Source organism: Hemitrygon akajei, chromosome 26 (assembly GCF_048418815.1).
Source record: "Hemitrygon akajei chromosome 26, sHemAka1.3, whole genome shotgun sequence".
Classification (NCBI taxonomy): domain Eukaryota; kingdom Metazoa; phylum Chordata; class Chondrichthyes; order Myliobatiformes; family Dasyatidae; genus Hemitrygon; species Hemitrygon akajei.
Window position 1 is genome coordinate 41,334,654 of NC_133149.1, and position 23,787 is coordinate 41,358,440.

Genomic DNA, 23,787 nt, shown 5'->3' on the forward strand with positions numbered 1-23,787 from the left:
TGTTTAGAACAGCACACAAAATGCTGGAGGAACTCAGCAAGTCAGGCAGTATCTATGGAGGGAAATGGACAGTTGACACTTTGGGTTGAGACTCTTCAAGTGCGTAGACTAGGTGAAGGGTCTTGACCTGAAATATCGACAGTCCATTTCCCTCCATAGGTACTGCCAGACCTGTTGAGTTCCTCCAGCGTTTTGTGTGCTGTTCCAATTCCATCATCTGCTGTCTCTTTTGTCTCCATTGTATATTTAGAAGTTGTGAATTCTCCTGCAATTCTCTCTCTCATGATAGAATGAGTTTATTCTAGACGCATTAATTGAACCACACTGCATGCAAGATAAGCAAACATATGGTATGGCAATTCAACGCACGTGGTAAATTTGGAAATAAGGGCATGTAATCATGACTAGATTCTCAGTCATTGAGTATTTAAAAAAAAATGAACACAACATTTATTCATAAAACGTGAGCTTCTCTAGCAAGGCTGCCATTCTTTGGCTGAGTTGTATTTGCACTATGGGGCATCTGAGTTTGGTAAAACCACTATACAAGGGGTGATTGATAAGTTTGTGGCCCAAGGTAGGAGGAGTCAATTTTAGAAAACCTAGCACATTTATTTTTCAACATAGTCCCCTCCTACATGTACACACTTAGGCCAGCGGTCGTGGAGCATACGGATCCCTTCTTTGTAGAAGTGGTCCACAGCAGGGGTGATTGATAAGCTTGTGGCCTAAGGTAGAAGGAGATGAGTTATTAACTTCAAACTTTCTGCATTATCACTCAAAGAGCTGAACTGCACGTGCATGTAACAAGAGCGTCTTGGACCTCCAGGTGGTCCACAGCAGGGGTGATTGATAAGTTCATGGCCTAAGGTAGAAGGGGCTGAGTTATACAGCTCTCGTTACATGCACACGCAGTTCTACTCTGAGTGAAAATGCAGAAAGCTTGAAGTTAATAACTCATCTCCTTCTACCTTAGGCCACGAACTTATCAAACACCCCATGCTGTGGACCACTTCTGGAGGTCCAAGATTCCGACTTCTACAAAGAAGGGATCCATCCGTATGCTCCACGACCACTGGACTAAGTGTGCAAATGTAGGAAAAATAAATGTGCTAGGTTTTCTAAAATTGACTTCTTCTACCTTAGGCCACGTACTTATCAATCACCCCTCGTATATTGGTAAGTTGTTTGATGAATAATGAAGTTCAATGTATTTCTGGCTTCAAAACTCAAAATCTTCATAATGACTCAATTACATGGACTGGAACTGATGACCCCTACTGCCTGTTACTTATTATAAATGATTAACCTTTGGCTATAGGAGTGGTACAAGTGTTATTAGGATGTTAATAACTTAACGTTAAGTAATTAAGAACGTTAATAAACTTTGAGGAGTTTCATACAGGTTGAATGGAACAGGTGAATGAAATATAGTGCATTTTGGCATTTTGGAAGTTTGGCATTTCTTGAAGGAGAATGAGAAAAGGCAATGTAAACTAGAGAAATCGGTTCCAAAAGATGTACAAGAACAGAGATCTGGGCATCAGGGCAGTGCAATAGTGTAGCAGTTAGTGCAACGCTTTGCAGTGCCAGATGTAAGATCAAGGCTCAATTCTTGTTGCTGTCTGTTAGGAGTTAGTATATTCTCCCTGTAACAGTGTGGGTTTCCTCTGCGTGATCCAGTTTCCTCCCACGTTCTAAAGATATCCATCTAGGGTTAATGAGTTGTGGGCAAACTGTTTTGGTGCTGGAAGTTTTGAGGCACTTGTGGGCCTTGGACTGTGTTGGTCATTGGTGTAAAATGGCACATTTCACCATAACTTTTAATGTACATGTGACAAAGAAAGCTAATATTTATCTTTAAAAACATGGGCTCCGTTCATTGAAAGTGCCAGGGCAGTTTGAGAAAATGGGTTAAAAAGCACATAAATCTGGCATTTATAAAGTCCAAGAGGAAGGAATTCATTATGAACATTTGCAAAATATTGACTTCTTCAACATTGGAGCATTGTGTCCAGTTCTGGGTCTCACACTTTAGGAAAGATGTCAAACCTTTGGTTAGGGGTGCAGAAGATATTTCTCAATTGAGCTTTAGTTACGTTGATGAACTAGACATGTTAGGGGTTGTTGTTCCTGAAAGAGAGAAGGTTATGTGCGGGTGGAGATTTTTAAAATCCTGAAGAGTCTGGCTGGAGGAAATAGAAACTGTTGACACTTGTGGAAAGGGAAGGAAGCAGGTGACCTGGAATAGTGGAAAAGGACAGAAAGTGACAGGAGGAGGAGGTTTTTAATGCAGCCAGTGTGTAGGGTGTGGATTGCATGGTCAGAGGAAGTAGTGGAGGCAGGTTCAATGTGTTCAGAAGGGAACCAGATAAGACTTTCAGAGCTGTGGAGAGTGTGTCTGGTTGGAGGGCTCTTAAGTAAGTTTGGTATGAGCTTTTGGTGGTCTGGTCTCCATCTGTGCTGGAGTCATTCTGTGATCATTTTTTCCAGCTCAGTTGTTGTAAAATCGGAAATTTTTTGATGTTGCATCTGTTCTTGCTTAAACCTATTTTGAGAACTCAGTGATCTATCTTGGTGTGGCATCCGTTAGTCTTGCAAGACCATGGATCTGCGCCTGCAAAGTCTTGCTTCAGCCTGTGTTGTTGGAGCAGCGTCTGTTGTGGCTGTGGATGCCCACACGGGAGTGACAGTCTCGGCTGCAGCGTCTGTTGTGGCTGTGGATGCCCACACGGGAGTGACAGTCTCGGCTGCAGCGACTGTACTTGAAGGCACTGTCCTCCGGTGTTGTCCTGGTGCTGTTTCTTCGGCGAGTGCGCTTTTCTTCAGCAGCAAGCCTCAGCTTCTCTTCTCCTCTTTTCAGACCCCTGCGTAGTTCCAGCCTCCAGCGAGAGCCATCGCTTGCAATGACCTCCCACCTCTCGACGTTCATGTTCAGTGACTTCATGTCTCTCTTGCAGACATCTTTGAAACGAAGATGGGGCCGCCCTTGTGCTCTCTTGCCGGAGGCCCGTTCCCCGTACAGCGGGTCTTTCGGGATCCTCCCACCTGACATGCGGTGTTTGTGGCCCAGCCAGCGGAGACGGCGTTTTTGGGGCAGGGTGAAGAGGCTGGGTATCTGGGCCTCATTGTTGGTGACTCGGTCAGTCCACTTGATGTCCAGGATGCGTCTCAGGCTGCGGAGGTGGAAGACGTTGAGACGCCGTTCTTATCTGAAGTAGAGGCTCCAGGTCTCGCTGCCATAAAGCAGTGTGCTGAGGACACAGGCCCTGTAGACTGCCATCTTGGTGTGCGTTGTCAGCTTTCTGTTCTCCCAGACTCTCTGTCAGCCTGGCGAATGTTGAGGCTGCTCGTCCGATCCGTCTGTTGGTCTCGGGGTCTAGGAAGAAACTGTCCGTGATGGTGGAGCCAAGGTATGTAGACTTGTGAACTACCTCCAGCTCGTAGTTGTTGATGGTAATAGCAGAGGGTTGCTCAATGCCTTGGTCCAGCACGTTGGTCTTCTTCAGGCTGAAGTCCTGACAGGCTCGTGAGTAGCTGTCCATGAGGCGTTGCAGTTGCTCCTCGGAGTGTGTTGCCAGTGCCGCGTCATCTTCAAACAACATGTCCCTGATGAGTACTTCACGAACCTTGGTTTTCGCCCTCAGCCAGGAGAGACTGAACAGCCTCCCGTCCGATCTGGTGTGGAAGTAGACACCGTCAGTTGATGTTCCAAAGGCATGCTTCAGCGTGACTGCGAAGAAGATGTCGAACCTGGTGGGAGCATGCACACAGCTGTGGATGTTGTGTCTTGTAGGCCAGCATTATCTTGTAGGCCAGCATTAAAGTGGTCATTGAACCACATTTTGAGAATAGTAGACACAGATTCTTCATGGATGGAGGGAAAAGTGATCTTTATTTGTGATTGCAAAGCCCACTGTATTATAGGTTTATATCCTGCATTTTAACCGTAAAGTGATCCAGCTTGGCTGTTCTTAGCCAAGTAGGTGGGCATCAGTATGTTGGGCCAGGACAGGGGTAGGCTTACCTCTCGTGCTCTTCCATTGCCACGCAGCTTTGAGCACTGTGGGCTTCACTGTAAATAAAAGCCCAACAAGGGCAGTGGCCGTGTGTTCCGTGGGAAAGCTTGGAGAAGGTCAACCAGAAAAGTGAGTGCATATCCTTCTCTGGATTCTCCGAGGAGAAGCAGGGGTAGAATTGTGTGACAGTCTCATGTGTCTGGCATAATAGGGGAAGCATTTCCTGAATCCAGAGATATGCCCCATGACATCCAGAATTAGTAAATGCAGATGAAAAAGACTTATCCATTTGTGTAGAGCAGGTGATGGGCACAGTGTGAAGTATTATTCTGCTTTTAGAGAAAGATGGATTATATCTAATATATGTAACAGCAAGGCACATAATCAACTTCATTACATCCAATAAAGTTGGTGATAAGTACATTGCAATGGGTACAGTTTGGCAAGAAAGGGGTTAAATATCTGACAGTTCAGTTGCACTCTTTGGCAATCCCTCTTTTCAATATTACATTTGTGTTAGTGTGTTATTGACTTGACAGCACGTATTTCACTATAAACGTGACTCAGATTAAAAGTATTTCATTCTGAATATTTGCCTGCCCCGGTAAGATGGATGTTATTCTGGGGGGCATCCTGATCACAGGTATCCTTAGTGCTGCCTTATTTCCCATTTTTATGGCTTGAATCTCCCAAGGCTTGATCCAGACACTAATTCCATTTTAATTGCAAGTCACCAGAAATGCATTTTAACGTGAGTAACGAATGGTTTGATTTTGTAGATTTCATCAGACTGCATTTGAAATGTGACATACTAACCTTACTAGAATGTCAATGAAGCAGTGAAGTGGTTCTCTGCTTACCAATTATCCCTTCTTAACCAGACTGCTGTACTGTAGTTCTTTTCCCCTGATAAATTGAATTTGTATGTTGAACAGTTTTTCTACCCTATTTCTTTCCCTCCATCTTCACACTCTTCTCCCCGCCCCCCCCCCAACTCTGTCCTCCCTCGTTCCTCTCCCATGGGTCATTTTGGAGTTTGGCCTTGCTGTGAGGTGCACATGGTACACTCTAGAGTTCAGCGATGTGCCTGTGACTAGGCCAGATGCTCCACACATACAACCAAGTTCAAATTCCCACCTTCTGATTACTTGTATCTTATTAATCTAAATAAATATTGAAGTTGGAGTAGTGAATGAAGGGCGGGCAGGCTGTTTTTCCTGAGGAATATTGGCTTTGTTGATATTTGACATATTTTGATGTGATGCAACATATCCCTGCTGTTAATGTGCTCATTCAACTTCCTTTTACCACCAGTCCCATGAGCATCCCAAGCACCAGGAACCAATACTGGGGATGCAGTAGAAGGAAAAGATTTTTTTTTTGAAAGAGAGTGAACAATGTTGCACAGAGTCCAGTTCAATAAGAGAATTCAAAAATGAACCTTTTGTAAAGGGAAGATTATTTCGTTAGAATCCCATTAGTGTGAATGTCAAGGTCAGGACTGCATTTCCATTGGAAGCTTGCAGGAATCCTTAGCAATGTATCTTATTTACTAATTATTTTAGGATGTTCTATTTGAATAATATGGGTTTGCTCATGTGGGGAGTTCCTCAGAAGGACTAATATTCTTTGGGCAAGAGACAATTATTAACTTAATTGGCATTTGCATTTTGGTGTCAGATTTCTGACCTATGAAGCAGTTACCTTCAGCTGCTTTGCATGGATGCTGTCTGGAGTGGCAATTTACATCCTTTAGCCATGGAGTTCTAGATAAAACCATAGAAACGGGCCCTTCAGTGTACTGAGTGAGTGCTGATCCTCAGCCACCCATCCACACGAATCCTGCAATTATCCCAGTTTTTAGTTCCCTGCATTCTCATTAACTCCACCCAGCCCTCCAGTCAATTCAACCACTCTCTTACACGCTATTTACAGTGGCCAATTATTAACCTGCGTGTCCTTAGGATGTGAGAGGAAACAAGCACTAAGTGAACACAAAGTACACTGCAGATGCTGTGGTCAAATCAACACGTACAAGCAAGCTGGATGAACTCAGCAGGTCGGGCAGCATCCGTGGAAACGAGCAGTCAATGTTTCAGGCCAAGACCCTTTGTCTGAAGTTGACTGCTCGTTTCCACGGATGCTGCCCGACCTGCTGAGTTTCTCCAGCTTGTTTGTACGTGTTGAAGCACTAAGTGAATACCCACGTGGACACAGGAAGATTATGCAAACTCCACACAGACAGCATTCAAAATCAGGATTGAATCTAGAGCTCTGTAGCAATGGTTCTACTGATTCTTCCACTCTGTTCAAATCCTTCACAACTTCAGCCCTCCCATAGCTGCCGTCTGTGTGTATTCTACTGGGTCTCCATTTTCCCCCAGCCTTGGCCTTGTGAATGCTCCATTTGTCTCAGTACTGCACCTTCAGTGGTTGGCTGCTGGTGTAGGTTAGTGTAATGTGAGAGAGGATAGGCTTCAGATCAATAAATGGGGAAAGGGATTAGTGAGAGCTGGCATACACACGATGGGCAGAATAGCCTCTTTCTGTGCCATGAGGAAATATGACAGTCGTGGTGCACGTGCTCCCAAAAACGGCCGCCAGAAAAGGGGTTGTGGGATTCAGTTTGAGGACTGAGTGCCTGCCTGTGGATTGTCAACGTCTCCCGGATGTTTAATTTCCAGATTCTCTGTCCTCTCTGCCAGCCCAAACCTTCAAACCAAACAAAAATAGAAATAATTTGTTATACCATCTCAGCACAGAGTGATGAATTAAGTTGGAATCGTCCTGATTAGGATTAGTTACCTCATCCTCGCTGAGGGGAAGCTCACTGTGCAATTTCACTGCACCACCCAGTCATAGAATGTAAGAGTATAGCACAGTACTGGCCTTTCAGTCCACTATGTTGTGCCAACCTCTTAACCTACTCCAAGATCATTCTGATCCTTCCCCCCCCCCCACCTAACCCTCCAATTTTTTTCCCATTAGTTTGTTTACCTAACAGTCTCTTAAATATTCCTAATGTATCTACCTCTACCAGCACCCCTGGCAGCATGTTCCACACACCCGCTACCCTTTGACATCTCCATATGCTTTCCTCCAATCATCTTAAAAGCATTAGCCATTGCTGCCTTGGGAAAAAGCTGCTGGCTATCCACTCTATCAATGCCTCTTATCATCTTGTATACCTCTGTCAAGTCACCTCTCATGCTCCTTCAAAGAGAAAAGCTCTAGTTTGCTCAACTTTTTCTCATAAAATATGTTCTCTAATCTAGACAGCATCCTGGTAAATCTCTGCATCCTCTCTAAAGCTAAAGCTTGTACATCAGGGGTTCCCAACCTTTTTTTATGTCATGGACCCCTACTATTAAACGAGGGTTCCGTGGATCCCAGGTTGGGAGCCCCTGTTCTACATCCTTCTGATAATGAGGTGACTAGGGAAGAACACACTACTACAAGTGTGGTCTGACCAGAGTTTGTCAAGCTGCAATTTTACCTTGTGGCTCACTTCCCCAGTGAATGAAGGCCAGCGCACCATAACACTCCTTATCTGCTCTACCAACTTGCACAGAAATTTTGAAAGATCGATGGATGTGGACCTCAAGATCCCTCTGTTTCGCCACACTGCTAAGCATCCTGCCATTAACCTTGTGCTGTGCTTCCAAATTCGACCTTCCAAAGTGTGTCACTTCACACTTTTCTGGATTCGACTCCATCCTGATGGCTTTCCCACGACCTTCGGTCAACCCCAGACATGCTCCCTTCTGTGGTTGTATATGCGTGCAGAAGTTGGAGGCTGTGATTTGAAAGCTCTGAGTCTGGGTGTGTGTGAACGGCCATGAAGCCAAGGGGTTGGAGTTAAAGTCCTTAGGTGTAACAGAGGCCATGGTGCCAATGGTGAGGAGTTACCAGGTCCTGGTCTAGGTTAAATTTCCTGTTTGTACAGCAATCATTACACATCACCCTGAGTGCACTGTACATGAGGCCACTCAGTACTTCAACACAGGCCCCAGTAACATGGGACCAGTGAGCAAAGAGACCAGTGGTGGCTTCTATTAAAACTGGTTACTTGTTAGAATGATATTTTTAACATCGTTCAATAATACTTCTCAAGCTTCATTAATTTGAGGTGTTTGGATTATATTTTTATAGGCCAAAACTAACAAAAATTTCCTGACTTTAAATTTCTTTCTAGTTTTGGCATCTACTGTATTCTTAATTGGCTACTGACTTTAGCTGAAAGACAGTGGGGAGGTTAGTAATTGAACACACAGTAATGGGACTTCTTAGAAACCCCCACTGTTGCAAAGCCTTTAATTCTACAAGCTTGACCTCTCTCGCCCTCCATTTTGGTCTGTATCTATGTGGCTGGATCTTTTTATATTTTAATTTGCCCCAGCGAGTCCAGCACGTTAATGGCAAAGGTTTTAGCCTTTGTCCGCCGTACAGTACAGGAAGGACCCCTTGGAGAGTTCTTTAAAGTTGTGGTTACCATGGAAATGAATGATGGCTTCTTAAGTTGCCTCCCTCCCCATCTTTATGCAGCTGCCGATAATAAAACCCTTCTGTGGGCTGGGTAATTCGTAATCAATTTAAAGTCAAGAAAATCTCTTTCAAGACTTGTGTAGTTGTCCTATAATTACTGTGGGTGTGGGTGTGATGTATTACCTTTTATGGTTTTCTTTACACCCTTCCTCTCTGCTCCTATTACTTGACTATTTTTAAAAGTACGGACTATCTACCAGTGCAGTAATTGGCCATTGCCCCCAACTTGTCTTTGCCTCTGTCCAAGCTTCCAGAATCTCTTGTGCTTCTGCTTCAATCCTTTATCTTGTCACTGTAAGCTTCTACGTTCTTCATTATATCTTGCCTTCAAATATGTTTTTTCTGTTACCTTCCTGTGGTAATATGTTCCATTTTTCAAAGCTTTCTGGTAAGAGATATTACTGCTCTGTTTGTTTTCAGTTTTACCAGCAACTACTTTAAAGTGTCAAGGATAAACTTTATTCACCATAGACATTTACAGGTATTAGGAATTTGATGTGGTGTGTTGGTCAGGATGCAACAAAAACAACAGCATTCAATACTTTACAAAAATAAAGTTAGAGGTTAAAGTACAAATGCGGACTACAATGTGCATAAATACTAGCATGTATTTAAAATGTTAAACAGCATTATAAAATGTGCTTTAAAGTGTTTACAGTGTAGAGGGGGTAATAGAGAGGAGTTGGGGCGGCGGCTATCAAGAATGGTTAATAAACTGTCTGGGGGAAGAAACCTTTAAGATGGCGTAAAGTTCTTGTTCTAATTGCCCTATAGTGCTTTCCAGAAGGGAGCTTTTTGGAAAATGCAATTTGCAGTTTAAAACTACTCCCCTAATTCTGGGCATCCTTCTCAGTAAAAATGTTCACCTTGTTGAAAAGCCTTGTAATTTATAAAAAAAATTTTGCAGTCACTTACTAAGACTTCTTTGGTCCAAGAGGTGGCATTCGCTGGTGGGAAATTTTTAACTTGATTTGGTGGCATTTAGTGAAGTTAACCATACATTGGACTTGAAATTAGATGAGGAATTTTACATTTATCTGCATTCTGACTAGATTTGTAGCAAATCAGTTTAAAAAAATAATGTTTGAAGGGGCTCGGTCCGAAACATCGACTATTTACTCTTTTCCATAGATGCTTCCTGGCCTGCTGAGTTCCTCCAGCATTTTGTGTGTGTTGCTTAAAAAATAATGTCCTGGTTTAATCATAGATCAACTAGCAGATTGGCATAGGGCATGTTATATTTTGCAGCAGATTTGATTCTGAGTGTGAACATTGGACTCAGGATTGCTCAGTGCATGATTGTAAAGGAGAACAAAATGATTGTTACTCTGGATCTGATGACGCATAGGGCACCACGGTAGCATAGCAGTTGGTGTGAACACTGTTACATCTCGGGGCATTTTGGAGTTTGGAGTTCAGTTCCGGTGCTGCTCTGTTAGGAGACTTTGTATGTCCTTCCTGTGGAATGTGTGCGTTTTCTCTGGGGGCTCTGAATTCCTCCCTCAGTCCAAATGGGTACCAGGTAGATTAATTGGTCATGATAAATTTTACAGTGATTAAGTTAAGGTTAATCAAGATTGTTGGGGGTTGCTCGGGCAGTGTGGCTCAAAGGGTCTACTACAAACAAAATAATCATAAAAACACAATAAATATAAATCTAAAAACTATCCTATAAAACAACGTACAGGTAATTGTTGCGTGTGATCTATATACGTAAGATTAGTTTTATATACACATGCAAATTTCTACAGATGTACCGTGGAGAGCATTCTAACTGGCTACATCAGCGAATGCTATAGGGGCAGGGGGCTACTGCACAGGATCGAAATAAACTCAAAAGAGTTGTAAACTTGGGCTGCTCAATCATGGGCCCTAGCCCCGCAGTATCCATGGGTCTTCAAGAAGGCGGCATCCATCATTAAGGAACCCCACCACCCAGGTCACGCCTTGTTCTCATTACTACCATCAGGAAAGAGGTACAGGAGCCTGAAGGCACACACTCAATGATTCAAAAACAGCTTCTTCCCATCTGCCATCCAATTTCTGAATGGACATTGAACCCATGAACACTACCTCGCTACTTTTTTTATTTCTATTTTTGCTCTACTTTTTTAATTTAACTATTAAAAATACGTATTTACTGTAATTCACATTTTTTCTCTACTATTGTACTGCTGCCAGAAAGATGACAAATTTCACAACATACTCCGATGATATTAAACTTGATTCTGATTCTAATTATATGTATGTAAGTGACTAGGTGCAGGGTAATACTGTAGTTTTGCTGTCCTGATATCTGTGGCCAATTAGTTTCACAAATGAGAGTCCAGCAGTTGATGGGAGGATTTGTCACAGCCCCAGGCCAAGGCCGTGAAGCTTTGTTCCCCCCACACCCCTGCTAGACGCTATTGTTTTTCCAACTCCCCTCACAGCGGGGGCTGCTTACTGTGGATTTATACTGGACTGGCGGCCGAATTTTGCAGGCATTAACAGCTGCAGCTGGCTGAGGTGCTTAGGGCCTCCACTGTGGTGACCTTTCACCTGGTCCTGCTGTCATTTTGAAAATTACAGACAAGAGGGCCACATACCTCATGGGATTACTGTGTGTGACTGGTTTAGGTACCTCTCAGAGCCCCATATTCACAGGGAAGCACAAAGGCTTAGATGGCATTTCTGTGAAGCTTAATGCCGATGTACTATAATGGCTTAGTAAGTCTATAACACAGTCACCCCAGTCTGCTTAATGATTCCTTATTGTATGCCTCATTAAATCATCCAAAAAATTTGTTTCAAGGGATCTTGACCACATTTCTTCCTGTTTTAGTTGCCTCTGCATTGTTTTATGCCTGACTGGAATCTCCTGCAGAGCAAGGGCACTAAAGGATTTGGAACATAAGGCACAGGATCAAGAGAAGGCCTTTCTGTCCCTCTAACTTATCCCACCATTCAACAAGATCACAGCCGATCTTTTACCGTAACATCACTTCCCTAGCAACTAGAATTATATTGATCTCTTTGTAACAGAAACAATGCCAGAACTTTTACATCAGTCTGGGGTAAGAAGTCCAAAGATTCCCTCAACTCCAAGCAAAGGAATTTCTCCTCTTTCAGTATTGAATGGTTATCCGGCATTTCTGCTTCTCTCTCAAAGTAGATAACCTTGAATTCTCAGTTACCTAGTTACTACTTTCACCAACACTAATTTTTTACTTCCACATCTGTCTTGGTTCTTCAGGATTTCTGAGAAGTTTATTCTATATTTCTTCTGAGAGGGCAGATAAAAACACTGTTTAATTCCTCTGCCATTTCCTAGCTCTTCTGTCTTTGTCAGAGACCCACATTTGTTAGTTTTATTTACATTTTACATACCTAATGATACAAGCTGCCTGGGATCACATCAGAAGACTGGATGGAGGCACAGCATGCATCAAGAAAATCCCTTGTATCAGGATTTTTCTGTAATTTTCAGGATGTGTTTTTCCCCCAGTGTCATAGTTTCCCCCCACCCCCCAACTTATTATGCAGCAAAATTTGTTGCTTGAGGTCCAGTCCATGAATGAATTGCGGTTCAGTTTAGGATGAGATTAGGCGTTTTAATGTCTAAACTGTGCTTGGAGTAAGTTGGGAATCATGCTCGGAATCCCATTAAAAAGAATTAAGAATTTTCTATACAACACCAAACCCTGATTCTGAACTGCAACAAGAAGTTCTTTCTCTGCATGTTGGAAGGTTAGTACAGAGAATAACCTCTCACCCCTCCCCTGGTGAGATAAGGATAGTCCATGTGTGTAGAAAATATGGGACTACACTGGGCAATGGAAAGGGAGTAGGCATTGTAAAGTTCCCACTGTTTCTCAGTAAGCTGTGATGTGGCCTTTGACCCTTCCAATAAACTATAATGGAGGGAATTGTTTATGAAAGGGTTCTGTATAATCCTTTGGGGATCTTTTCAAAGATATAAAGAAACCCAACGAAAACGAAAAGAAATCATTAACATCCAAACAAGCAACAATCCAAAGAACTGGTATTAAAGTACAGCACAGGTTGGTTATATATTGTATATAAATTTAGCATTCTGATTAAACTGGATAACCAAGTTAAATCTGCAATGGAATAAAACTCCTCAACTATGAAGCAAGCAACAGGGAGCCAACAGACTGCCTGACTTAAGTGCAAAATAATCCAACTCTTTAAAATTAAAATCTTGTCTTTATTTGAACAGAGTTTCAGCCCTAAGAGCTCTTCATTCTTTTTCATCAGAGAATTAATGATTGAAAATTCTGAATAGTTCAGGAGAGCAGTTGGATTTTAAAAACAACAGTGTGTGGATTCCATTCCTACGACACTTCAGTGAGAGAATCAGAGTTTTAAAGCTGTAGGGAGGTGACGAAGGAAACCCATTTGTGGTCTGCTGCCACACTTGCCTCCAGCGAACGGTTCCTCCTCCACTGCTGGACTCTCCATTGAGGCAAGCCCTGAAACTCCACTCAACCATGCTATTACTCATCACCACACACTCTATTATAGATTTCAGCTTTTACCCAATTGGTCATGTCACATTAACAGGTCAGTTATATCCCTGCTTTCCACCCTTTCTACATTTCCTGCCTTCCAATATGCAGGAGCCCTTCTAGAATCTGCACAATTTTGGAAGATGATAAATGGGGTGCCCACTACCTCCATAGGCACCTGTATCAAAACTTCGGGCTGTAAATCATCAGCTCCTTGGGATGTATTGGTTTTCAGGGTCAGTTACTGATGGAGAAGCATTACAGAAGGAAGAGGTTATAGTGTAAAGTACTGTTGGAGCTTTATGGGGAAAATGTCTATTGTACAATTCAGCTTTGTATGATGTGAGTCAGGAAGAAGCGTTGCTGACAGTTTCTCAGAATCAGGTTTATTATCACTGGCATGTGTCGTGAAATTTGTTAACTTAGCAGCAGCAGTTCAATGCAATACATAACAGAAGAAGAAAAATATTAAAATAATAAATAAATAATTAAATCAATTACAGTATACATATATTGAATAGATTAAAATAATGCAAAAACAAATAATATATATTAAAACAGGTGAGGTAGTGTTCAAGGGTTCAATGTCCAAATGATTGATTGGTTACAATTCTGAACTTCTGCATTTGACAGGCATCTATTCCTTTAGTATGTGGAGACTATGATATAACTGTCTTGCTTCCCTTTCCACATTTCTCTAAAAAGATGAGTGAATTTTGTCACCACAATATTGAGGAATAAAATGTGATGGTAGTTCGGTGAAAGTGGCATAGATCTCTGAAGCTTTGCATTAATAGAGTTCTGCAAAAACTCCAGAAACATTTCTATAGTTCAACATGCACACAGGCCATGCTACCTTCCTGAGCTAGTCCTATTTGTCTGCATTTGGCCAATACTGTATACCTGAGAATTTAACCTGGACCCAACATATCGATGCAGCTACAAAGAAGGCACGATAGTGGCTATATTTCATTAGGAGTTTGAGATTTGATATGTCACCAAAAACAGTCACAAATGTCTACAGATGCACCATGGAGAGCATTCTAACTGGCTGCATCACCGTCTGGTCTGGGGGGGGGGGGTGGGGGTCAGGGTCACTGCGCAGGATTGAAATAAGCTACAGAGAGTTGTAAACTTAGTCAGCTAGCCTCCATACTATCCAGGACACCTTCAAAGAGCAATGCCTCAAAAAGGCACCATCCATCATGAAGGACTCCTTTCAGCCAGGTCATGCTGAATGGAATTCTACCATCTCACTGTTACCATCAGGAAGGAGGTACAGAAGCCTGAAGACACACACTCAACGATTCAGGAACAGCTTCTTCCCCTCTGCCATCCGATTTCTGAATGGACAATGAACCCATGAACACTACCTCACTACTTCTTTTATTTCTATTTTTGCACTAATTTAATTTTTTATTTTACATGTATATTTACCATAATTCACCTTTTTTCTGTTATTATGTTTGGCATTGTACTGCTGCCACAGAACAACAAATTTTATCACATATTCTGGTGATATTAAACCTGATTCAGATTCTGATATCCCTCTTAAGCCTTTCCTGTACACAACCTGTTCCAAGCATCTTATAAACGTAATGTTACCTGCCTCAACTGCTCCCTCTGTTGTTACATATGCCCACTACCTTCTATTCGAGGAAAGTTTTTGGTTTCTTTCAAATTTTCTTCACCCCATTTTCCTAGCTGTCATCAGATAGTGATTGGATTGACTAATGGGACACGGATACCATTAAGATCCTGGTTTCAGTTTGTAGCCTGTGCTTAATTTATTGAGGTTGCATTGGGTTCTGACATGAGAGTGTCACTTTTTTCAGGATGTGCTTGTTAACTTGAAGCACAGTGTTTGGTGTCCATGCATGATTCACTCTTGCTGGTGATGAACCACCTATAACGTATTGGCTTTCTGGGCCATTTATGAGATGTTTAAAAGTCAACCACATGCGGTGGCCTTGGAGGGCTCGCAGGTCGGACTGGGTCAAAATGGATTTCCTCTCCTGACATTTGTTATTGAATTAGATGGATTTTTTAGCCAGCTAGTAGTTCTTGTGTCCTCGCTACAATGCAGTTCTGTTTTCCAAATAATAAACTGAATTTAAATTCCACATTTGCTGGGGTGGGATTGGAACTCGAAGATCTCTGGCCTCGGGATTGCTAGTCTAATTAATTAACCATTGCAGGACCATCATTGTAAACTAATAAATGCAGCTTTAACTGAAGCTTTTCAGTGAGTTTCATCAGCCTCGATGCAAACTTTTGATTTGCAAAATGGTCAAACTAGAAAAGGAGACATTTGCCTTTTGTTGGGTTAAGGCGCAAGAACCCCATTGCAACACAGGCTATGCTGCGCAAGTCCTTCAGTGGTTCTTATGCCTTTGGAGTGCCCTGGGGATGCGAATGTCACCATATAAATGCAAGTTACTTCTTGAACAAGTTCACAAGCCTTCACCAATTAAGCTCAAGCCTCCGTGTGCTAACACTTCGGTGGACTGTGCCAGCAAGTCCATAAGAGCACCACCACCACCTCCAGCTTCCTCTGATCACGTACTGTCCTAAGTTCTTGACCCATCACAGTTCCTCTACTGCTGCATCACAATTCTGGACGTCTTCCAGTTGGTACCTTCCCCAGTGATGCTTCAGGAAAGCTTCCTGCCTCAATTCTCAAAGGGATGGCCGGCAAATGCCAAGGACCCCACACGGAATTAAAGTGGAGATTCTGCATGTTTTTTGTTTAAAGAAAGACTTGTTAAATTTCCACACTATTTCCTAGTGGGAACTGCAGATTGGTATGAACAGGATAAATGAAAATTTGCCACTTAATGGATATCTGTTCCATCCATGAAGCTGCTGGCCAGTATCGTGCAGTGATGGACCTTGTTGCAATAGAATGATTGGGGCCAATTGTTTCTTATTTTAACCTTTGTAATTTATTGTGTGTGTTACTCCACAGGTACTGACATGGCGGTCTTTTGCTTGCTTTGCGGGAAGCGTTTCCAGACACAGATTGCGTTGCAGCAGCACATGGAGGTGCATGCTGGTGTCCGCAGCTACATTTGCAGTGAATGTAACCGAACCTTCCCGAGCCACACAGCACTGAAACGCCACCTCCGGTCTCACACAGGTATGGAAGTTCTAATCCAACATGCTCTTTGAGTACAGTGTAGAAACGATCTCATCGGCCACTCACTTGCACCGATCTTGCATTAATTCCATGTTCTTTTATTCCCCCTACGTTTCCATCAACTCTTCCCAGCCTCTGCCACTCACTTACATACTAGAGCCAATTTATCGTGGATAAATTAATTAACTTACCAATCTGCAAGTCTTTGGGATGAAGCCGGAACACCTGGAGAAGACTAATGTGGTCACAGGGAGAGCATGCAAACTCCACATGGTCAGGATTGAACCCAGGCCTATGGCAATGTGAGGTTGTGCTTTACCAGTTGTACTGCCCTTGTTACTGCTCCTTCCACAGGGGCGTTTCATAGCAAAGCTTACACACACACATACACTCACACACACATACACTCACACACTCTCTCTCTCTCCCTCTCCCTCACTCACACACTCTCACACTCCTGCTGCCTTCACTAAAGAGGTCAAATTTAATTGAGAAGTCAGTTGTGGTTAGGTAATGGGGAGCCAGAGGTTAACACATGAGAGACCAATTATAATATAAGCAGTTCCAGAAAAGGTTGACCTGAAAGAAAGACTAGGGAGAGTTTGTCAACGTGGCTCAGTTGGAGGAACTCTCGCCTCCAAGTCAGAATTTCCACTCTCTGGTGGCCAATTCTAACCAAACCAATTGCCGCTGCTGGCGACCCTACAGATTTGTTATACTTGTATGATGCGCCCTCAGCTCCAATAATGATTGTTCCAAAGCTGAAGATATGTATTCGATCCTTTATTAGCAATTAGCAAACATACAATCTTGAAATGATGAAAACTAACTGAAATTGAGTGGTTAACAAAAGATACAAGACCCATCAGCCCCAGCTACAAACTGTCACGAACAAAGCTCAAGTATGTAGTTTATTCCCTTTGTTTTTACCACACCCCCACTCATGTGACCAGTTACCATAATAAACACACAACACTGAATACAGTGCAGATAGAGAACGGGTGCATGGCTCCTACACACTCAATTGCAAAGTATCTGCTTAAAAGTCCCAGGAAACTACTTCAGAGAACATTGCCTCATTCCCACTGGATACTTAACCTTCAACAAAAACCTAAAAGTGGGGTTTCTGTCCATTGGAGAATTAGTAGTATTGCAGTTAGTACTGCTGCGTTGTAGATTCAGTGACCATGTTCAGTCCTGACCTGGTGCCCTATGTTTGTTGAGGTTGCTAGTTCTCCCTTTGACTGCATGAGCTTCCACTGAATAGTTCAATGTTCTCCCATGTCTCATTGGTTTTCCCCATATAGGCAATGCTCACTGTAAATTGCCCCATATTGTACATGCATAGCAATCGAATCAAAGATTAGTTGTATTTGTCGCATACACTTTGAAATATACAGTGAAATGTGTCATTTGTATTAAATCAAATCAGTGAGGATTGTGTTGGGGGCAGCCCGCAAGTGTCACTGTGCTTCCAGCATCAACATAGCATGCCCACAACTCACTAACCCTAATCATGCGCCTCTGAAATGTGGGAGGAAACATGAGCACCCGGAGGGAACCCACGTGATCAGGAGGAGAACGTACAGACAGCGGTAGGAATCAAGCCCCAATTTTATAGCTGGCGCCGTGAAGCGATTGTGCTAACCACTATGCTAACGTACTGCCCCACAGATGAACATGTAAGAGAGGATAAGGAAAGAGGGAATGGGTCCACTGGGAACTAGCTTGAGCTACTGGGCTAATAGCCTCCCTGTGTAGAGCAATATGTATATAATCGTCCAGTTCTTTTGCAAGACTTTGTATTGCACAACTTGGTTCCTGAGTTTCTAACAATGACGTCTACTCTTCAGGCAGAGCATTTTAAGGCCCCTGTGATCCTCTGTTGTTAAACAATGGTGTGCATTAAAGAGCAGGGGTTTGTGGCCCGAGTGGTTGTTTATTTACCACAAATCTCACGATGTCGTTAGACCCATTCACCATTGAATCATTTGTTTTCCATCTTATATTATCAAAGTCTTTACACAAAACAAGTAACATATGACACAGGATAAGATGTGGGACTTTGTATCTTGTACAGACATAATTATAGGTCCAAAGCAGCTTGGAAATGAAATTCAGTTGCGGTGAAGCAAATCGACAACTGAACGTTGAATGAGTTCCCATCTGAAATGCTGATTGCAATTAAAGTGGCAATTAACTCAATAGAAATTTAATGTTTCAGTTAAAATAGAAGCAATTAATGCAATCGCTGCCAATTCACACAAAACCCCAAGATAGGTCCATTTTCACAGAGTGTGATCGAGTTTCCAATCATTTCACAGACTTCTATTTTGCCTTAAATGAGTTTACTTTGGTGGGAGGTGCATGGGGATAGGTCCTGTGGGCAGGCTTAAGGAACTGTAAGCCACTCTGCACTTCTTGCCAGTCAGAGCCTCTGCTTATTCAGAACATGAAGGTGGGTCTTCATCCCAAGGGCAGCGGATCCTGGTTGATTACGTATGATATCCAAGCATGTTGTTTCACATTTCCCATCTTCTTACCCACAGGTGTCCTTTGCAAATGACTATTGGTAACTGAACACTAGAGTGAAATTAAACCAGGGGCAACATGTCTATATCTAGAAAGGCGGTTCCAGAAAGCTCAAAATGAAAGCAGTTATTTGATTGACACAAAAGCACAGATGTAATATTAATGACCCAAATTTGTTGATGTGTTGAAGTCAAGAGCAATCATTCTGGTTTTGACTCCAAGCAGTTGTTTGTCAGAACAGTGAATCTTTGCAACAATTCCAATAGTCTCTTGATTCTTTCTTTTATGTGCTTTAGAACATGAGCCAAGGAGAGATGTAGGATCATCAGTTGTCTTACCTGTCTCTTGTGTGTTGTGCCCGCCCTCAGCACAGCTTCAAAGCGCATCACTACCTTCCTACTTCCTATACATTTGCTACATCTGATAATCCATTATTCAGCTATCACTCACAGGAGTTCAGTGGGAAATGTGCTACAATACTGTGTAATAGCTTTTTTTAAAAAAAAAACAGTGAGTTAAAAGTATGTTGGTTTAATAAATTAAATAATATTCACCAGTTTGGAAAGTTTGTAGTCCTACAGCACCAACGTCTACTGAGTGCCTTGTGAGAGTCATACAGCTGGTCCTTCAGCCCAATTTGTCCATGCTGACCATGGTGCCCACCAAGCTAGTTCCACTTGTCCACATTTGGCACATGTCCCTCTAAACCCCTCCTATCTGTGTACTTATCCAAAGAAGTAGTTGTTGCACTTGCCTCACCCATTTCCTCTGACGGTTCGTTCCATATCCGTACCGCCCCCTGCATGAAGAAGTTGCTCCTTTCCAGCCGTTCACCTCTTACTTTGAACATATGCCCTTTCACTTTAGTTCTTGTTTTCTGACAAAAAAAAACTGTGTTTAGCCTATCTATGCCCCTCATGAGTTTATACGCCCAAAGAGGTCACCCTTCAATGTCCTACATTCCAAGGAATAAAGTCCTGGCCTGCCCAACCTCTCCCTATTACTCAGGCCCCTGTGGCCTGGTAGCATGCTCATAAACCTGTTCTGTACTCTTTCCTATAACGGGGACCAGGACTGTACACAATACTCCAAGTGCGGCGTTACTGAGTTTAACATCAACGCAGGGTATATGGTGGAATAAAGGAAATCAGGGGTGAAACAACTGCAGTGGGAGGACTGCAGTAGTCTTGGATGGGACAGAGGCACAGTTACTAGAACAGGTTCAATTCTGACCTCCAGGCTGCACATTTAGGGTTATCATGTTCTCCTTGTCCATCGTCCTATTCTTTGGGAGCTGCAGTCTTTTTCCCCCACATCCCAAGGATACACAGGTTAGCAAGTTTATTGACCACCATAAATTAAATACTTTTAGTGTATGATTGAGCAGTAGAATCTGGGAGAAGTTGTTGGGAATGTGAGAATAGCTAAGGATTAGTGTCGGTGGCTGTCACAGACTCAGTGGGCTGAATGGCCTGTTTCCCTGCTGCATCTCTCTCTGATTCTGAGAGTGTATCTTCATTAAAAAGCTAACTGATTCCTTCTAGTGCAGTTTCACTTAAGAACTTGAGACACCTGCAGGAGTTGTAAATATTCTCCAGCAAAATAATGAACATTCTGTCCATGTTCTTTACAATGCTGCAATTACAATAGATGAGCAGTTTCACAGCCTGACGTCCTCTCGAAAACCACCCTTGCGGAATGGAAGACTCTGCATTACTTCTAAATATCTACTCGTGCTGTTTTCCTGAACTTGGCGTCTGTCAAAGACACTTTGACTTTGGCAACATGTTTACATCATCACCGACTTTTGTGCACATTGTGAACCTAGTTGAATTTTCTCTTTCTGGGCTGTAATCTTGGCATTCACTTAAATGATTGATGCTTTCAGATCCTGAGTGTTGTTGGAGCTGCACACATCCAGGGGAAACATCAATAAACTCCTGCTTTGTGCTTTATTAATAGTGGGAAAAGCTCTGGAGAATAGGGAGATGATTCACTCCTTGGAGAATACCTGCTTCTGACCCATTGTAGTAACTGCCATGTTTGTGTCATGTTCACTTAATTTTCTGTTCCGTTTTATTCAATTCCCTCTTTTAAAGTTTCTATCAGCCTGCTTTCTTTATCCTTCAATGCAGTGCACATCAACGTAGTGGTTAGTACAAGGCTTTACAGTACCAGTGACTGGGGCTCAATTCCCGGCGCTGCCTGTAAGGAGTTTGTATGTTCTTCCTGTGTCAACGTGGGTTTCCTCCGGGTGCTCCAGTTTCCTCCCACATTCCCAAGATGTACGGGTTGGTAGGTTAACTGGTCAATGTAAGAAATCGTCCCATGATTAGGTCATGGTTAAATTGGAAGTTCCTGGACAGTGCGTCTCGAAGGGCCAAAAGGGCCTACTTCTCAATATATTAATAAGTAATTACAATGTGCTATCCATTGCAAAAACTACGTGGTAGTGTAGCGCTATTACAGCATCAGCAACCTAGGTTTGGTTCCCACCGCTGTCTGTAAGGAGCTTGTGCATTCTCCCCATGACTGCGTGAGCTTCTGCCCACATTCCAAAGACATATCGGTTAGTAGGTTAATTAGTCACATGGGTGTAATTGGGCAGGGCATACCGACGGACCTTTTACTGTGGCGTATCTCTAAATAAGATAGATAAAAAGCATTCAGAATTTGTGCTAAATATTGACAACTGAACTTGTCCGTTGCAGGCGAGTTTCATACAGTATATACCTGTGGGTATTGTGGTCCACAAACACTTTAACACCAAGCTAGTGCTGGGGTTTTAATTTAACAGAAATCAATCTTGATTTACCTGGAATATTGTGAGCAACTTGTTAGAAGATACTGAAACAGCATTGATTGATTCAGAAATACTGGATCTGATAAAAATTTGATTAACTTGGAATGAGTCCAATTGAATCATTTGGAGTTTTTTGGTCATTAAAACCGTTGCAATGAATGACTAAGCCATTATGACGTGACACTACTCCCACTCCTCCCCGCCCCCTTCAAATTTACGGATTCTATGTGATGGGTTTCTTCACATCAGAATCAGGTTTATTATTACTGACATATATTCTGAAATTTGTTGTTTTGTGGCTATGGTGCTGTGCAAGACATGCAAATATTACTATGTTACGAAAAATGAAGGGTGAAGGAGTGTTGGTGGAGGGGAAGAAGCTGTTCCTAAAATGTTGAGTGTCTGTCTTCAGGCTGCTGTGCCTCCTCCCTAATGGTAGTAATGAGAAGAGAGCACATCCTGGATGGTGAGGCTCTTTCTTGAAAGATGCCGCCTTTTGAAAATGACCTAGATTTCACCTAGAATTTGTGAATCTGAACATTTTCCTTCCATTTATGCAAGATATATTTAATCATTCTTAGAGCTGCCATCCAGTCTCTTGTACTTGAAACCAAATTTTATTTGGTCATCCATAATCAATGGGCCAATAATGAGGAAAAGCTGCCCATTGTGTCAGAAGGGGAGTCCTCATGAACATCTAACATTTGCAGCCCAATGAAGGTTCTCAACCCAAAATGTTAATTGTCCATTACCTTCCACAGATGCCTGACCTGCTGAGTTCCTCTAGCATATTGTTGTTACTCTAATTTCTAGCATCTGCAGTTTCTTCTAGCATTTTCCACTGTAAATGGGTTTGGGGATGAAGACTAAACACTAGACTATGTACATACTAATACACTAATAATGGGGATTTATTCTTCCACTTTTATGTTGCTACGCTTCTACCTTCACTCCATCTCCCTTCTCCTCAATAATGTAGGCCCGCTGCATATCATTCAAATGAGTTGTTTGCCATACTGTTCTTTTGAGTCACTCCCACCCTAATGTGTAACACAGCTGCTCAGAACTGATCAAATGACAGCCAGTGGCCATATCCAAAGAAAACCATCCTAAATGGCCTCAAGTGAGGGAGTGCATTCAGCGCCTTCAGGCAGATGGGATATGGCAGTTAAGGTTCTACCAGTGAGATTTTGAATGAGATTGTATAATGTCAGGAAATCAGCCCATGGTCTCTCCAAAACTAGAATAACTTGTTGCTTTGTGAAATAAAAAGTGGCAGATTTGCATGTGCATTCTCACTGGTGTTTGGATATTTGGGTTGTAGAGAAATGAATTCAGCCAAGCAACGGTGGCCCTAATGCCTTGGTGCTGGGATGAAGCTTTCTCCCTGTGCCTCAGTTTGGGCCTGTGTGGTGCTTGACACTCTCTGCCTATATATAGTAACCGACTGTGCAGACGCGTCCAGACACTCAGCATTGAGGGAGCCTATTGCACAGTAGCATAGTGGTTAGCTCAATTGCTTTAAAGAACCAACAATCACCGATCAGGGCTAATTTCCTGCCGCTGTCTGTAAGAAATTTGTACATCCTTCCCATGACCGTGTGGTTTTCCCCTCGCGTTCACAGGGTTAGCGACTAGGTATGCTATGTTGGCACCAGAAGCCTGGTGTACAGGGCTGCCCAGCACAATCCTCCGACTTGTTGGTTTTTGACACAAACAATGCATTTCAGTGAATTTTTCAATGTAAATGTGATGCATCTAGTCTTTAAACTTTAAACCTTCAGCTTTGTGACTGTTGTGTTTTACTGCTGGTAGGTTGTTGCTAAAACCCCAGCAACAGCTGGAGCAGGTAACGTACAGGAGCTGCTCTCCGGACGGTCGGTGGGAGGGGGGATATTAGTTGATACACTCGATGTTGAACTCATTCACCAGCACTTGGACATAACTATCTGCCACATATCAGATTTTTTTTCTCAAGTCTTCAGTCACACTTCTGCCTTGGATTGACTGTTGCCTAGCAACAGCACAATACTATTTTTCTCAAAAGGGGCAACAGTCCTTTTTATAAACCCTTTTCCCAAATGAAAGTGTATGCCAAAAAAAGTCTGAATATTTTGTATTTATTTTCATAAAATTTGCTCTGCCTTCACCCACTTATTCAGAATCAGTTCTGGATCACATTCAGAGAGTAACAGTGAACCAATCCCTCTGGCAGTCATCAGATGTCGCAGAGATCAA

At 42.6% G+C, this 23,787-nt stretch overlaps 1 protein-coding gene across 2 annotated transcripts in view; it reads left to right on the forward strand.

The window, feature by feature from the left end:
* The window catches only part of zbtb16a (zinc finger and BTB domain containing 16a), a 249,859-nt gene that overhangs the window by 202,730 nt on the left and 23,342 nt on the right, over window positions 1-23,787 (forward strand). For both annotated transcript variants that reach the window (XM_073030014.1, XM_073030015.1), the window contains exon 5: window positions 16,044-16,214. In XM_073030014.1, coding sequence (XP_072886115.1) covers window positions 16,044-16,214 — 171 coding nt within the window. The remainder of the gene's footprint in view (window positions 1-16,043; window positions 16,215-23,787) is intronic.